Source organism: Balaenoptera borealis (genome assembly GCF_965194805.1).
Source record: "Balaenoptera borealis genome assembly, chromosome: 5".
Lineage (NCBI taxonomy): Eukaryota > Metazoa > Chordata > Mammalia > Artiodactyla > Balaenopteridae > Balaenoptera > Balaenoptera borealis.
This window is the reverse complement of record NC_138862.1, coordinates 81,907,680-81,924,997: the sequence shown is the minus strand read 5'-3', so window position 1 is coordinate 81,924,997 and position 17,318 is coordinate 81,907,680. Positions and strand designations below refer to the sequence as shown.

Below are 17,318 nucleotides of genomic sequence, written 5' to 3'. Positions count from 1 at the left end.
CAGACCACAGGACCGGACACTGAGAATGGCCCTCAGGGTGCAGCCAGCCCAGTGGTCGTCCATACCTTACCTGTCCCACACAGAGGGCGGGCCCAGCACAGCCCGTCAGTACCTGGGCTGGGGTCTCACCTGCAACAAGCCTGCCGGGTGCAAAGGCCCCGGGTGCTCCACCACCATCTGCCCCCACCTCGGGCTCTCCAATCTGCGTGCTTTGCAGGTGAGATAAACGAGCACCGAGAGGGGAAATGATTTACATACGTAAAATTCTTTCATGGTCTCACTGCAATCCTTGTTCTGCACTACTCAGAATGTTTTGTTTTTGTTTTTTCTCCAGCACACTTGCTGTGGGAGAAATTCCAGCTCTTCTTAGGGAGAAAGTGTAAGCATTCTTTCTCTCCAAGTCATGAGACTTCTTGTTCGGAATTCCGGGTTGTCCCATGGCAGCAAATTATTTTACGTAACAACGGAAACTCTTGTTTCCGACAGCGTTTCACGAGGCTTGGGACGTGCTCAGCATCCTGCCCGTGAGTCAGCGCTGATAGCTGGGCTTGGAGCAGGACCAGGGTCGAATAATCCTCCCCTTTCAGCTTCTCTGCCGACTCTTCCCATTATGCTCCAGGAGACAGGCGGTGGGAATGTAACTGCAGCTGTGTCTGCACTCGGCCAGTGCATGAATCAGGGGCCCTCCTTCCTGACCTCTCTCCTCAACCCCAGACTCTCCTCAACCCCGAGGCCGCGGCTCAGGTTATATCACCGGCTTTTGTTTATCTGCGGTTTCATCACTGCCTTTCAAAGAGTTTTCCATTCAAACTATTTGTCAAAGTTCAAAGGTTTCTGAAATGGAGACTAACTAAAGCATCAAAGCACTGACAACTGCTGAGTATAAATTATCGCTCTCCTTAGGCTCACCCCCTTCACTTGGGAGAATCCTCAGCCTTTGTTTTCTCTTGAGGACAATGGTAGCCCAAAGAGGACCAGGTTGGCTTATGTATTACTAGTATTTTTTCCTAATTCATTTGTTAGTTGAACAAAAAAGGAGTGAAAGAGGTAAAGATGAGTGTACATGGGAATAGTCCTGAAGGCAGGCTTTCCAGGTCCTGTAGGATTTTATGGATGGTGTAAGAATTGCCCAGGACGGACAGAAGGAACAAGGGACATGGAGTGGAGATGGGGGTGGAAGAGGGTGGTATAGGGGCAGCTGTCAAGAGCGGCTTTACCTTGATGGAGGCCCCGGCGAATCTGGCCAGCTGTTTAATGTGCGCCCCTTTCTTCCCGATGATGGCACCCACAGCCTGGGTTGGGATGAAGAGATTCACAATCTCCTGCTCTGGATACTGGAAGGACAGGACAAGACAAGACAGACGACATCATTCCTACTGGGGCTGCTCCTTCAGGCACTCAACAGTAACGGAGCAATGGCCAGATGCCGCATGGGATTCTTCTGGGGCCTGGGGTGCTGCAGTGGGGAAGCTGGAGGGATGAACTTGAACAGGGTCCACACTAACTACACAACCACTAGAGTGCAAACTCCTCCTGAGCAGCTCTGAATTTGCTAGACACAGCAAGCTGTCTGTCCACGGGCCCTCTGTCAAGTTCAAATGTGATGTGTATTTCTCCTGTGTCTTCATCCAAGGAATCAGTAGCTATTAAGCACACCTGGCCTGAGGCACTTTGTTAGCAGGAACAGAGAGCTGCCCTCCCACCTAGCGGGCAGGAGCGGCATTTTCACTGGAGGGGAACTGGGTTCAAAACGAGACTGTAATTAAACCTGCCCTGAACAGGCTGCGAGGGGACGGCCCAGAGAGACACAGGCAAGCCCGCCAGGAGCCCTTGCTGTTCTTGTCTGTAGAGGTCTGTGGGAATGACACGGCCCACTTGCTAGACTTTGTTAAGGAACTTTGGAGACTCTGTTCTTTAGCCCAACACCACCTCCTAATTTGACCTGCTGATTGCTCCTCTGCACCAGTTTCCAGCCACCTGTGGGATCTGTGAGCACCAGCAGGATGCTGAAGGGCCTCTTAGTGCACTTGAGTGCCGGGTGGTCTGGTGTGCTGATGCCCTGCAATGTGTCACTCCCAGGACAGCCTGGAACCAGGGGACCCGGCACACACACCATGAGCATGCACTGGTCAGTCTGCTAAGGACTGAGTGGCACCGGCCACAGGAGAGGGACAAGTGGCAGATGGGGCTGAACTGTGGGCACTTACTGAGTGATGATGCGGGAACGGGCCGAACTGGTGAGGGGGGTACAAGCTGGAGAAGTATCCGGAGTGGGTCTGCAGCAGGAGAGAAATGGGCAGTCAGCAGGGCCCACAGGGCCGCTCACCAAACTCAGGGAGGCAAGATTCCCACACACAACAAAGGCTCCCGGCACCACCACCGGGCCGCGCTGTCCTAAAGGCACACCTGTGCCTCTGCAGCTCAGATCTCTGCTCCCTTCCCTCACGGAGCACTGGCTGGGCTGGATATTCATCATTTCCAAGCTGAGTCATGGTCCAGGCTTCCCAGGAACCCACCAGAGGAGGGAACATGCACACGCACTTTTTAACCTGCCCTCAGGCAGAGAGGAAGCGCCAGTGGTTTCTATTTTCTGAGGAATTATGAACCACAGGTTAAAGGAACAGAGAGAGCCAGGACAAATCCAAGAGTTATTCTAAACAAGCAAAGTGTTCCTGGGAAGTCAGATCAGTGAGTGCCCATAGAATCTCAGAAGGAATGGAGAGACTGAGAATAGAGAAATTGAAAACGAAACTGAGGAGAGAAAATGAATGAATAAATACATATTGTGGAGGGGGAGGGGGAAGCAGGGGACAGGAAGGCAGATGTGGTAGAAGAAAACAGAGCTATTAGGAAAGTAGCGTTAATTTTTAAAGTAGCTGCTTTTTATTGAATACCTACTGTGTCCTAAGCATTGTGGTAGATACTTTATCCATAAACTCTTTTTAAAAAAAAATATTTTATTTTTGGCTGTGCCACGCAGCGTGTGGGATCCTTAGTTCCCCAACCAGGGATCGAACCCATGCCCCCTATAGTGAAAGCGTGGAGTCCTAACCACTGGACCACCAGGGAATTCCCCATAAACTCTCTTAATCCTCACAACAGTCCTGCAAGACAGGAATACATCTGCATTTATATATTTTACGGGCAGGACATTAAGCAGAGTCAGCAATGTCTAGTTCACTGTGCTTTACACATAAGGCCAAGTAAATGCTGACATGCCTATTACAGGAAGGGAGGTGGACAGCTCTGGGCACCATGGAACCAATCCCTGAGGGGCCGTCTAGCAGTGGTCAGACACTGACCAGCTGGAGGCTTGGAGTTAGGGGACCTAGCTTTCATTTGAGGGTCCTTGAGCAAATCTCCTGGTATCCTCTGTCTACTGAATAACCAGTTGGATTCTGAGTTCCAGAGCACAACTTTGCCTTCGGACTCATTAGGGACAAAAATGAAACGATTCCTCTTTTTGAGTTTGGATAGTGGACTTCAGGGGAAAAGAGATGTGAACACGGTGGGGAACTTCCTCCAAGGGTGCTCTGAGTGTCCACAGCACCTGCAGGGGACAGAGCTTTGCCAAAGGAAGGGAACGATCCTGTAATGCAAGCCTCTGCTCTCACGACTTGGAAAGAGGCTGCAGTGACACCTCAGGGCCACAAGAGGGGGCTATGAGATCAGTGTTCTTCTGCCCGACGTCCACTTTTGAAAGGAAGCTGAGTGAAGACGTTTGGCTCACTTGGGCCTGCTTCCTTCTTGAAGAGCATCAGCTCCAGACCCTTCTCAGTGCAGGCCCCTTTCCTGGGCCACGGCGGGTCGGGGAGAATTCCTGCAGCTTTTCTGCTCAGACAAAGCTCTACCTTGGGGAGAGGATGCTTCTGCCCTCCTCTCACCTGGAGAGCTTTTCCTTCAGCTCTCAGCAGAAATAATTCTTTTGAATTGTGATTTGGCCTCAAAATAGACAAACCACAAGTGTAGCTCCATTCTGGGTTCAAATACTCCCAATATAAACACTGTATCAAATTCAGATCTACCACTTGGGTGAGGGGAGGGGATGAACTATAAAAGGATAAAAAGAAATAATTCCCCAGTCCTCTTTTTATTCATGAGTTACAGCTGGAAAACCGCTGTGGAGAAAGAACCCCAAACTCGGCAATCAGGAACGTGTTTCTAGCTGAGGCTCTGTCATTAGCCTTTGTGTATATAAGTTGGTTTTTGGAGTCAGAAGACCCAGAAGACTTGAGTCTGAATCACTAGTTCTATACAACTTGGAATAATTTATTCAGCTTTTCTGAACCTCATCCACAAATGGATTAAAATAATATCCAGAGCTTACAATACTGTTGTGGGAGTTCATTCAATTGTTTACTCATTCATCCAAAAGATATTTGAGCAAAGCACTGTTCTAGGTGCTGGGGACACAGCTATTGAGACAGAAAAGGTCACTGCCATCACAGAACTTAGGTTCTACTGGAGAGGCAGACAAGCATGTGAAAGAAACGAACAGGAGGATATGAGGAAGGGTAGCTGCCGAGATGAGGAGTGGGATGGCAACTTCAGCTGGAGGGGTCTGGGAAGCCTCTTGGAGGAGGTGACCTCTGAGTTGGGACCCACAGAGGAGACGGAGCCCCATGCAAGGCACTAGGGAAGAGACATTCTAAGCAGGGTTCTGAGAGGTGCAGAGCTAGGAAAGGGGTTGGTCTGTTTGGAAAACAGAAAAGAGGCCAGTATGGTGAAAGCAACTGAGAGAACAGCCTGATGGGATGGGGAGGCAGGTAGTGTGAGATCACGCAGGGAGGGCCCTGTGGGCCTCGATTTGGATGTGGATTTGACCCAAAGTACAATGGATGCCCCTGAAGGACGTTACGTGGCATTCAATGAGGTCACAGGAATGGAGAATCCATCATCAGGCAATGTATGGCTTGAACTACTGAGTGTTAAATGAGTACTTATTTATCACTTATCAGAGCACACTTTCCATTCTCCCTACCCCCATGCTTACATGGAGTCCACAACCTCAACTGGAAGAGGAGCTTAGTCATGATGATCAAAAAGTAACGTGCTGATGACTTAAATAAATGTTCTCTTTAACGGGAAAGCAGGGTGTACCCATCTGACAAACGGGCCCCAGAGTGGGGTGGGCGGTATGGAACCACAACCCTAAAATGGCAATTGGGCTTTTACTGTCCCAGTTTGAGGGTCCCCAGCTATTTTATGAGGGAGAAGCTACTTTACTTTTGAGTGTTTCAAAAGAATTATGATTTGGGGTACGGGGGGGGAGAAGAGGTTATGGTGAAGGTGCCCCTGCCAGGTGTGCTCCCCCAAAAAGAGAGGCAGCAAGGGTGCAGGGGGTCACTATTATCCACTGGTTCATTTCAGATTCTGTTTGAGGGCAACTAGTGTCTGCTTTTCCTCTGTGCTTGACTACCTGGGGGTAGTAGAGGCGTATATATCAAACATACTCATGAACATTTAGAATGGAATTAAATTTTAAGTTGGGCCTGCTTTTCCTGGAAGAACTGCAGGGTCCTCAGTTCCTAGCTGTTGTGTATGACCATTTGATATATCATTTAGGTGATATTCTGAATCATGAAGAAATCAGGGAGCAGGAAGAGAGAGGGGTGTTGAAGGGGTAGTAAAGAGGGCAAAGGTCAGGCATACAAATTATGTTCAAAAATATAAATAGCTTTAGTGTGATGACAGAGTGATGTTATAAAGATGGCAGGTGCTCTCCCTGGGAACCAGGGATATGTACATGGGAGGAAGGGAGTGGACTTGGTCAGAGTCATGGGCAGAGCTATTCAAGATTCAGAAGGTGCACCAATCTATCCCAGCTTGTCCAGTGCCTCCTTCCAGCCCCTGCCTATCACCCTTGTGAGCTCTCAGAGGACCACCTCAGAAGCTGAGGGGGACCAGAAATTGGTAAGCTAGCAAGAGGTGGAGCCAAGATTTGAGCAGAGATCTCTGTGTCTGACTCTGCGTCCCAAGATCTTAACCCAACACTGCCCTCCCCTGGAACATTCCAAATTTATTAGTTCAGATGGGGCCCATGGTGCAGTTATGATAAGGCTCCCCTAAGGATTCTAATATGCCCTCTGCTGAGTTTAAGTACATGAATGGACAATTAAAACTCATTGGACATATACAGAGAATCAGCAGCATGAAAGAGGGGAGCAAAGCTGAGCAAGGCAAGAAAATGACCTCAGTGAATTAATTCAGGAAAGAGGGAGAGCTTTTTTAAAAAGTCTGCTTTGATTTCTCAGTTGAGATTCAAGAGGGCAGTGCTTTAATATGTGAGTAGACTGCTATGAGGGAAGCCAATCAGAGAACTAGATCGATCTTAGAAATTAAAAACATGACTTGTGGAGTAAAAACTCAATAGAAGTCATACAAATAGCAGCATGGACACTCTTGAAAAGCCAATCAGTGCACAAGAAGATTAACTCACGCAAAACAAAAGGAAGGACTCAGACATGATGAGTAGAGTGGGAAGATCTACTCTCTCTCCATAAAGTGGAAACTCCAGGAGGAAATGGAGTGGAGGGAAGAGAAGCAATGTTAAAATTAATTACAGACGCAGAAGGTTTTCCTGAACCAATGAAAAACTTGAATGTTCAGATTAAAGGGCTCAGAGTCAGATTTCTGATTTCCAAGGGTGTCAGTAAAATACTACAAAAGGCAAAAAACTTACAGACAAAAGAAAAAAAAAAAGTTACCTACTAAAGAAAGAGAATCAGACTGGTAGCAACAATGTTTTCAGAGTTCTAAGGGAACTAAGACCCTAGAATTTTTAGATACCTAGTTGAACTTTCATTCACATGTGAAGTGGTGGGTGGGGGGGAGGCATTTTCAGGTATAGAAAAGCTTAGAAATTATACTACTTACATAATTATTCCTGTAAAAAAAGTTGTTTGAGGAACTACTCCAGAAAAACAAAGAAATGAAAACAACTCAAAAAATAAGAGGATATGGAATACAAGAAACCATCTGTAGTGAGCAAAGAAACCAGTAAGAAAAGTTTAGTTAATTCTAAATAACTGTGAAATATGAGATTGTGTATTGACTACGAAAGAAAATTTAATAATTTGTACTAAAATTCCAGGTTATTTATAGAGTAATATAATAAAAATACATTAAACAAAAAACTGTTAGAAATAAAGAATTTGAAAAATCATAATCATAGTGGGAGAACAGTAAACTGCTATCAAAATGTAGTAAGTCATAGAGATAAAAATAGTTATATAGAGGATACAAGCCACCAATTAAAAGCTTGATTTTACAGCCATAAACACAACTTTGAGTCCATCAGAGAAGGTACATCTTTCCAAGTGCCCATGATTTCCAAAATTTGATCATGCATGAGCAAGACCACAAAAATCAGAGATGTTCCAATAACAGTCTTTGAGTACAAAATGTACAGGAAACAATTATACGATAACAAAAAAGAAACCCTTAACTACTTAAAAATTAAAAGAAAAATCCCTAGTAAATTTGATTAAGAAAAAGAAGAGAATGGAAATATACGATATTAGGAATTAAAAGAGAGAGATATTCACAAGTTCGCTGCTTTAAAAGGCAAGTTTGCTTTGCACAGCTTTGTGTCACTAAGTATGAAAAGAGAGATGAATACTTTCATAGGAAAATATAAATCAACAAAACCAAGTCAAAAACTTATAAGAAATTGAAAAGGTTATAAATGATCGATCTTTCTCCAAACAAAAGGTACTAGGCCCAGAATTTTTATGGATGGATTGTATCAAATCTTCAAGGAACAGAAAATTCCTACATATTAATTTTCCCAAGTATAGTATAAGTTGACCATCTTTCCAATTCAACCTTTGAGGAAAAAAAAGATTGTTGAAACTGTCAAAGACGCTATAAAACTATAGTGTAGACAAAAAGATGAATGGAACAGAATAGAGCCCAGGAATATGACTCAGTGCGAATTAAGTGAACAACAAAGCTGCCATTTCAAATTGAGTGATGAAATGGTGCATTTCTCAATAAGTGACTTTCGGAAAACTGGCTATCTATTTGGAAAAAAAATAACGTTAGATCCCTATCTCAAAGTACAAGTTAAGATAAATTCCCTGTGAATTATAAACTATGATCCCCCAAAAGCAACAACTAAAAATTACTGTAAGAAAACTTGGGAGAATATTTTATAGTCTTAGATGGCAGAAGGCTTTTTCTTAGCACAACAACAAAGGCCAGAAGTCCATAAAGGAGAGCATCACTGATTGAATTATCTTAATTCTTAAAATTTCTGCATAAATTCTGCTGAAGGGAAATGTGAAAATTTAAAATACATTCCCCTTTGATGCAATAATTGCAGTCTTAGAATTTACTTCTAGATATACTCACACACTTATGTATAAGGATATTCATTTTGACACTATTTGTAGCAGAGAAAGCCTAGAGATAACCCAAATGTAGAAAAATAGTATGCTCAGTAGAAAAATTATAGTAAATTTCATACAATGGAATACTATGTAGTCATCAAAGAGAATTAGTTCTAAATATGGAAAGATGCCCATAGTAAGTAAAAAATGGAAACAAACAAATAAAAACACAGTAATTCATTGTGTATGGCATGATTCCATTTATGTTTTGGAATAATATGATTATAGGATTATATATGCTCATAAAACATATTTTAAAACATAATAGTGCTATACTTCTGGGGAGTGGTTGCTGGGTGAAATGTGGGTAAGAGAAGGCAGGCTGAAGGGAAACGTTTACTATTTACTTCACACAGCATAGTTCGATTGTTCAAAAAATATCTATTTTAAATTACTATGGCACAATTTGCAGAGATGTGGATGGACCTAGAGATTGTCATACAGAGTGAAGTAAGTAAGAAAGAGAAAATCAAATTATCACTTATATGTGGAATATAGAAAAATGGTACAGGTGAACTTAATTGCAAAGCAGAAATAGAGTCACAGATGTAGAGAACAAACTTATGGTTACCAAGGGGGGAAGGGGAAGTGGGAGGAATAGGGAGATTGGGACTGACATAAACACTACTATGCATAAAATAGATAACTAATGAGAACCTAGTGTATAGCACAAGGAACTCTACTCAATGCTCTGTGTTGACCTAAATGGGAAGGACATCTAAAAAAGAGTGGATATATGTATATGTATAACTGATTCACTTTGCTGCATGGCAGAAACTCACATAACATTGTAAAGCAACTATACTCTAAAGAAAAAAGAAAAAAAAAGGTAAAAAAAATAAATTAAATAAGCCAAAAAAAAGAATTTACTATGGCACAAGACACCACAAATAAAGCAAAGAGAAATGACAAGCTGGTGGAAGATATTTACAACATGACAAATGGTTAACAGCTTTAACATGTAATCAGCTGTTACAAATCATTAAGAAAAAGATGGCGGTAAATGACAATAGCAGCTAAGATTTACATAGCAATTACTGTGTGCAGGTTTTTACTTATTTAACAACCCCATGATATGTGTACTATTATTACCCCCAACTTATAGACAGGGACATGGAGACACAAAGAGGTTAAAAGTCACTTGCCCAAGTTTGTTAAAAATAACAAGTGATATAGTGCAGAGATTCAAACACAGGCAGCCTGACTCCAGAATCTATACTGCCTCTTAATAGACTGATGGGCAAGGGATACAAAAAGACAATTCATTAGAGAGGGAAAAAAATGGCCAATAAGCCCCAAAGTGTTAAATCTCATAATAGCACCCTTTAAAGTATCAGATTGCAAGGAATAATTACATCGGTAGTGAGTATAGGAGAAAAAAAACACCTGTCATATACCAGATAGGAAGGAAAAGTAGTACATTCTTTATGTATCAAAATTTATCATGTATCAATATTTATGTTTTTTATAGTTATATATAAAATTTATACATTCTTTGGCTCCGCAATTCTATTTCCAGGAATTTATTGAGAAAATAGCTGGATAAAAGAACCAAGATATATATACAAGGATTTCCATTGTAGAGTGAACATTTGGAACACACACACACACACACACACACACACACATATCACCTATATAATACATTATACATGTATATATAAATTGCATATATACCCACACACATATACATAGAAACATTGATTATTTCTAGATTAAGAAAAAACTTGCACTTGTATTATTTGCTTCTTAAATACTTTGCACATATTACTTTTATATATAAATGGCAAAACCTATTTTCAAGTTTAGAAAATATTCTGCTATCATATGAAAAGTTCTCTTTTTGTTTAGTTCAGGGGTCTGCAAAATTTTCTGTAAAGAGCCAAATAAATATTTTAGGCTTTGCATACCTCAGGGTCTCTACTGCATCTACTCAACTCTGCCATCACAGCAGGAAAGCAAACAGACAGTACGTAAATAAACATTCACAGATGTATTTATTTACAAAAATAAGTAGTGGGCTGCCTCAGGCTGTCGTTTGCTGACCTCTCTTTTAGATTATCAATTTTAGAAGTGGTCTATTGTATTATACCTTTTTTCTCCCACCATTTACGTTACTTAGGTTGAGAGGCTTTTGAAGTTATCTTCTGTGGAGCAGTATTTCTCCCAAGAAATGAGATGTATCTAAATGCCAGTTCATTGTACTGGGCTTGGTCATTCTCAAATCTCAGCAAAGATACGGGGTCATGCACCTCTCATAGCTGTTCTCCCTCCTTAGAGCAGCTACATGACTATAACAGCTGCCATTTCCCTCCTGCCATATTCCCAGCTCCCTCTAACACACACACACACACACAAACACACACACACACACACACGGCTCAATATTGGGCCTTATCCTTTAGTTTAAGGGAAAATGTATATAACTCTAAAGAAATGGTATGGAGATTTTAAAATGACTCAGAAGAGCTGTATATAAACAAGATGACAGAACGTGTATGTTTTTGTGACTAAGGACGTGGGTGCAAGTTCATGTCTGTATTTTGTTGACAAAACAGCACAGTGAGTTCATCCTACCTCTCTACAGAGACCCAAAGAGTTACTAGGAATTCGGACATTGCAATGCCTACTACACCAGAGACCACCTCTCAAAAGAAAGAAGTGGTTAAGCTAATGTTCTCCAACCTGATTCTTCCCATTTAAACAGTATAAACATTGGGAGAAAATTAGTTTGCTTAAAAAATAAGTAGTATGTCTGGAGAAGAATTAGGAATGAAAAAAAAAAAAAAGCTGTCAAGTATCCTGAGTCCTAATTTGGTAATTTGTTGATCCTGAATGATGCTTGAGAATGGGAACCAGCAGAAAACACATAAAGTTCACATTTCTTCTGCCACTATTAATTATGATTCAAACAATAAATACTTACTGAGAATCTACTAAATGCCAGGCATTGTGCTAAGCGTTTAGAAATCTAAACACTGTGTGTTATTTTCTTTTAAAAACTGCCTATTAATAGAATATAATGAATTTGAGTCATAGACACAGGTGGGAATTTTATACATGAGTCATCCAGGTACCCTAATATTTTAGTAGGTGAACAACACTCATGAAGGTTCTTATTTGAGCTAACAAATCCTTTTTTACAATGAATAGGCTTCTAGCTAATGAATTTACTAATAGTCTCTTTCTTTCCCAGATATGACATATACTATATGTTTAAGAGCAGCACATACTTAGAAGATGGTTTAGTAACATTAATCTGTCCATTAGGAAGAAGTCCTAAGAACTGTTCAATTCATTCTACAATCCCTTATGAGCACAGCCTCCAAATGAAGGCTTTGGCTCTGATTCAACATGGCAGAGAAATGCTGCTGCCTGGGGGAGCACGAGCAGACCCCTGAAAGCTGAGCTACTTACAGCGAAAGGGTGGTAGGGGGGAGCGGGGGGAGCTCCTCGGGGCCCTGCTGGCGGAGGCAGCATGGACAGTCCTGTTGAAAAGATGCCAAGTGCGCTGAGGTTCAACCCCGGGATCAGATTGGCTTGTTGCTGGGAATAAAAATGGAGAAAAAGTTGAGGGGAGGAGACCTGAGAGGTCCAGCTTGCCTGGGTCAACCTCCATCTCTTGTCTGGATGGCACCGGTGTCTCCTCATCAGCTCCGCCCAGGCCCCGTGGACCTCTTCCTCACCCTGCTGCAGGGTCGAGCTCTCCAAACCTCAACCTGACTGTGGCATTCCTTCAAAGCTTCTCTGCTGCCTTGAGAGTGTCTACACATCTTAACACAGCAAGCAAGGCTCTTCCTGGGGACCCAGGCCACCTCACCAGCATCTCTCCTGCTAACCCTTTACCTCCACTCTGCCCAGTCCTGCTCCTCTCTCTCCTCTGGATCCCCGCACACACTGTCTACCTTGCAAGAAATGTGCTTCTCTCCCTCCTCACCTGGCTACATCCTACTCGTCATGTGGGTTTCACCTGAGCTTAGGTGTCCCCTCTTCGAGGAAGTCTTCTTTCACCCCAAAGGCCTCAGCTCAACTGCCCTTTCTGTGCTCTCCTAACATGCCCGCGTTTCCTTACAACAGCACGCGTCACATGGTATCTGAGTGGCCTGCGTAGCTGCCCCTCCCCTTTTTAGACCACGATTTCCTTATAGACAGAGACTGTCCTATTTAGTGCTGTGAGCTCAGTGCCTGGTACATAGTAAGTGCTCAATAAATATTTGCTGAATGAATATGTTTAAAACATATTAGGTTAATAGTTTTTCCTAACTCTATCCAGGAAAAGATCAGACCCTTCACTAAGATACCACTTATGTAAACTCCATTATCCATATTCAGAATGGTTCACAACCTTGGCTTCTTCACCATTTAGTTGCCAGCTTCATGATCATCTCACTTGCTTATTTCACATTTAAACATGGGGATGCTCACACAGGCTGCCCCTTCAGAGGCAGAGGGATGATGCAGCGCCCACCCTGGACTGTATCCAGCCTGTCCCACCACTGCCCCCCGAACGCTAAGCAAACCTCTAACATTTTCTCTTTTCTTATCTGTGGCTCTAGGGTCACCCAGTAAGTTGCCTTCTTTTAGAATGTCTGGAATAGGAGAGCTAGGATCCTTAACCTTGATCCCATTCACGTATAAGATTTAGTAGTTTTGTTATTCACCTATCAATGCATGACTTTAGCACAGACATGAATGAACCTAAGTGATATATATGCTCAGGGGAAGATGTCTGGAGCACCCAGACCCTTTGTAGCATTTCCAGGTGTTCACGGAAAGAGCTGTTTATCATAAGATATGAAGATCCCAAAAGAAGAAAATGAGATCAGTGGATGATACTTTCAAAGACAAATACACACAAATGGGGGAGAAGTTTCCACTGAAGTCTTCTCCTCGTTGTGCCTCGTAATTATGATGTGATGTGGGCTACTAAGGTGGGATTTGGGGTGAGGTGGGAGAGAGAATACTGACCTGAGTAAGAAGGTCTCGTGGAAAGTGCTGCAGGTGAGGAAACTGGGGCTGCGTTTAACCTATTAACCTACCTAGTACTTCGTCAACATTTATTCTTCTGTGAAATGTTATATACAAAGTCTGGGATTTTCTTCAAAGTCATCCAAGGTGGGTGGGGATATGGATAAAGGTTCAGATGAAACAAAACAGGCCATGAGTTGATAACTGTTGAAGCTGGATTATGGGCATATGAGAGCTTATCATAGTATCCTTTCCTGTTTTGTATATGTTAAAAAAATCATTATCATAAAAAATGAAAAAATTTACTCCTCTGAGCTGAGTTTGTGCTTTGATTGATGGACAAATATTTTTAAGATTTCTGAATGAACTTTAGAATGGTGTCTCCCCATTAAAAAGTTGGAACTAGTAGTAATAACAGGAAGAACAAATCCAAATCAGTCTGCTAGAAGTATTAGAGCTGAGGTGGATGACAACATTTACTGGGCAATACATCAGGGACTGCCTTGGTGGCGCAGTGGTTAAGAATCCGCCTGCCAATGCAGGGGACACAGGTTCGATCCCTGGTCCGGGAAGATCCCACATGCCACAGAGCAACTAAGCCCGTGCGCCACAATTAATGAGCCTGAGCTCTAGAGCCTGTGAGCCACAACTACTGAGCCCGCGTGCCGCAACTACGGAAGCCCGCGCGCCCTAAGGCCTGCATGCCTCAACTACTGAGGCCTGCGTGCCTAGAGCCCGTGCTCTGCAACAAGAGAAGCCACCACAATGAGAAGCCCGCGCACCACAACGAAGAGTAGCCCCCGCTCCCCACAACTAGAGAAAGCCCGCGCGCAGCAACGAAGACCCAATGCAGCCAAAAATAAATAAAATTTAAAAATAAATAAATTAATTAAAAAAAAAAAAGAATAGATCAGTGAGAGATGAAAATCAGAAGTTATTTTTAAAGTATGTATTTTTAAAATTGGAAAGGAGGGAAAAAAATCCCACTTTTCTAACATACCAGCTATTTTGATTTTTATATATAGCCTTCCAGGCATTTTGACCCATATTATTTTACATAATTATAACCCTAGTTATATATACTTTTATATATTCTTTTCTTAATTAACAATACATCATAAGCAATTCCTCATTTTAAAATCTTCCAAGTTGTGATTTTATTGACTTCACACTATTTTGTCCAGTGCACTTATCATAACTTACTAGTTCGTTTCCTGATTATTCTAATGTCCTTGTCCCAAGAAGACATGAATAACTCTGCATACCTATTCTAAAGTGCTTCTTCACTTTCTGAATGGCAATTATTCTTAGAGAGGCTTGGGTCCTGCCTGAAAATACATGTGAAAACCAGTGGAGAAGAAAGCAGTAGGCACTTACATTAACAGCCAGCATATCATTTTCAAAGGCCTCACGCAGCTTCTTCATAATCTCTATTTCAGCATTGGCACAGGCCTCAACTGTGCCCTTCACAGTGATGGTTCTTTCAGGGTTGTATATGCTCAAATCCTGCAAGCTGGCCACCAGGAAAAAGAGAAAAATTTCCTTTTTTCAAAAGGAAAAATAAAATCCCAGAAGGATCACAAACAAGTCTTGGTGGAGGAGACAGGGAGAAGACACCACACGCTGTGGCACAGAATATCTGCCATCTTATCTCAAATCTTTGTAGTGATTTAGATCAAATCCATAGTAGAAAATGTTTGACTGGTAACTATTTATGTATTTGTTTTGATGGTGTTGAACATAATCATATCACTTATGATTACATTCCCACTTTAAGGAAAAGCAGATGAATGAGTTGGATATATCAAAATGCTCAAATTCTCCATTATTGGGCACAATTAATCTGAACAAGTGGCTTACGATGAGATTGTTATCTTGGTCCCTGTCTCGTGCTCAATTTTCTTCAAATTTCTGCCTTCTTTTCCAATCAGTCTTCCAACCAAGCCATTGTGGGCCAAGATCTTCAGAGGAATCTCTTCAGCTCTAAAAGACATAAGCAACATTTTAACATTTAAGGTGAACACAACGGTTGCCTCCCAAGAGCCTCCCTTTTTTCTTACAAATAGAAGCCATTTTTGTTCAGGTACCAAGTGGCCATGGGCTTTACGAGATGCTGGGTCCTTCACTAACTCTGGTGTGTGAATTCTGATTAACACAAGCCAAACCATGGAAATTATACTCCCTTGTTGTGACTGGTTGGAAATGGGTCCATGAGAGAGATCTGGCCAACTAGGTATGAGAATAAGTCTGTTGGGTGATTTCAGGAAGGTTTTCCTTGCTCTTAAAAAAGGCACAATGGATAATGACATCAGTCAGATGGTAGACTAGGAAGCTACAGGCCCTCCTACTCCCACAGAGACACCAAGTTGACAACAAAAGATAGGCTAGACTATCTATCTGAGAACTCTAGAGATCAGGTGAGAAGCTATAGCATCCAGGCTTTTATAAAACCAAAAAGGGATTCAAGTAAAAGGGGTAGGAAATTTTGTGGCATTTGGCATGCTTTTCATGCTCCTTCCCCTACACAGTATAGCAAGGGGAAACTAGGAGGAAATCCTCCATACCAGGGATCCTCCCCTGGGACAGAAACAAAAGACTGGACCATGATTCCCACGTTCTGGCTTGCCTGGGGGCTGCCCGAGTGATTGGTTTCTGTCTCGCCTGACTTAGAGTTGACAAGCCTGGTGCCAGAGTCTGGAAGCTGCTCAAAACAGAGGTGAACTGTTAGAGCCGCAGTTCCATAGTCAGAAGCCAGAGGGTGAAAGAGATCAGAAATGGTTTGAGAGGTCCTAGAACCTCCAGCCAGACTGATTAGTGATGATCTTCTCCTGAACAAAGCCAGTATGCAAAGACTGTGAGAGGTGTTTTTTTTCAAATGTCCAAATCGCAGCAAAAAGTTATAAGGCATATAAAGAAATGGAAACATTTCTGGCCTAATCAAAGGATCAAAATAAAACTCCAGAAACTGACCCTAAAGAAATGCAGATCTATGACAAAGACTTTAAAATAATGATCATAAAGATACTCAATAACCTAAAAGAGAACACAGACAACTAAATGAAATCAGGAAGATGATGCATGAACGAAGTGAGAATATCAACAAAGAAAAAGAAACTATTAAAAAACAACCTAACAGAAATAACAGAACTGAAAAATACAATAACTGAACTGAAATATGCATTAAAAAGGTTCAACAGCACACATGATCAGGCAGAAGACAGAATCAGCAAACTTGAAGATCAGTCATGTGAAATCATCAAATGAGAGGAGAAAAAAGAAAAGAGAATTTTTAAAAAGTGGAGAAAGGGACTTCCCTGGTGGCACAGTGGTTAAGAATCTGCCTGCCAATGCAGGGGACACAGGTTCGATCCCTGGTCCGGGAAGATCCCACATGGTGCGGAGCAACTAAGCCTGTGCACCACAACTACTGAGCCTGCGCTCTAGAGCCTGTGTGCCACAACTACTGAAGCCCATGTGCCTAGAGCCCATGCTCCACAACAAGAGAAGCCTGTGCACCACAACGAAGAATAGCCCCCACTCACCACAACTAGAGAAAGCCTGCACGCTGCAAGGAAGACCCAACGCAGCCAAAAAAAAAAAAAAAAAAGTGAAAGGCTAAGGGACTTATGGAACATTATCAAGTGGATCAAAATACATGTCATTGGAATCCCAGAAGGAGAAGAGAGAGATGGTGCAGAGAGCTTATTCAAAGAAAAAAGGCAGTAAACTTTCTAAATCTGAGAAAAGAAATGACATACAGATTCAAGAAGCTCCAAGAACATCCAACTGGGATCAACTGAAAGAGAATGCCATTGAGATACATTATAACCCAAGTGTCTAAAGTCAAAGAGAAAATCTTGAAAGCAGCAAGAGAAAAGTGATTAGTAACATATGAGGAAGTCTCCATAAGATTATGGATGGATTTCTCAGCAGAAATTTTGCAGTCCAGAAGTGACT

At 42.3% G+C, this 17,318-nt stretch overlaps 1 protein-coding gene across 6 annotated transcripts in view; it reads right to left on the bottom strand.

Moving 5' to 3' along the window:
• Positions 1 to 17,318, bottom strand: part of IGF2BP2 (insulin like growth factor 2 mRNA binding protein 2) — a 163,281-nt gene that overhangs the window by 11,131 nt on the left and 134,832 nt on the right. For 5 of the 6 annotated variants that reach the window (XM_082392974.1, XM_082392975.1, XM_082392979.1 and 2 more), the window contains 5 exons: positions 15,222 to 15,344; positions 14,739 to 14,874; positions 11,811 to 11,939; positions 2,208 to 2,276; positions 1,218 to 1,334 (listed from right to left, as the gene is read on the bottom strand). In XM_082392974.1, coding sequence (XP_082249100.1) covers positions 1,218 to 1,334; positions 2,208 to 2,276; positions 11,811 to 11,939; positions 14,739 to 14,874; positions 15,222 to 15,344 — 574 coding nt within the window. The remainder of the gene's footprint in view (positions 1 to 1,217; positions 1,335 to 2,207; positions 2,277 to 11,810; positions 11,940 to 14,738; positions 14,875 to 15,221; positions 15,345 to 17,318) is intronic. The other variant, XM_082392977.1, reaches the window with a different exon arrangement.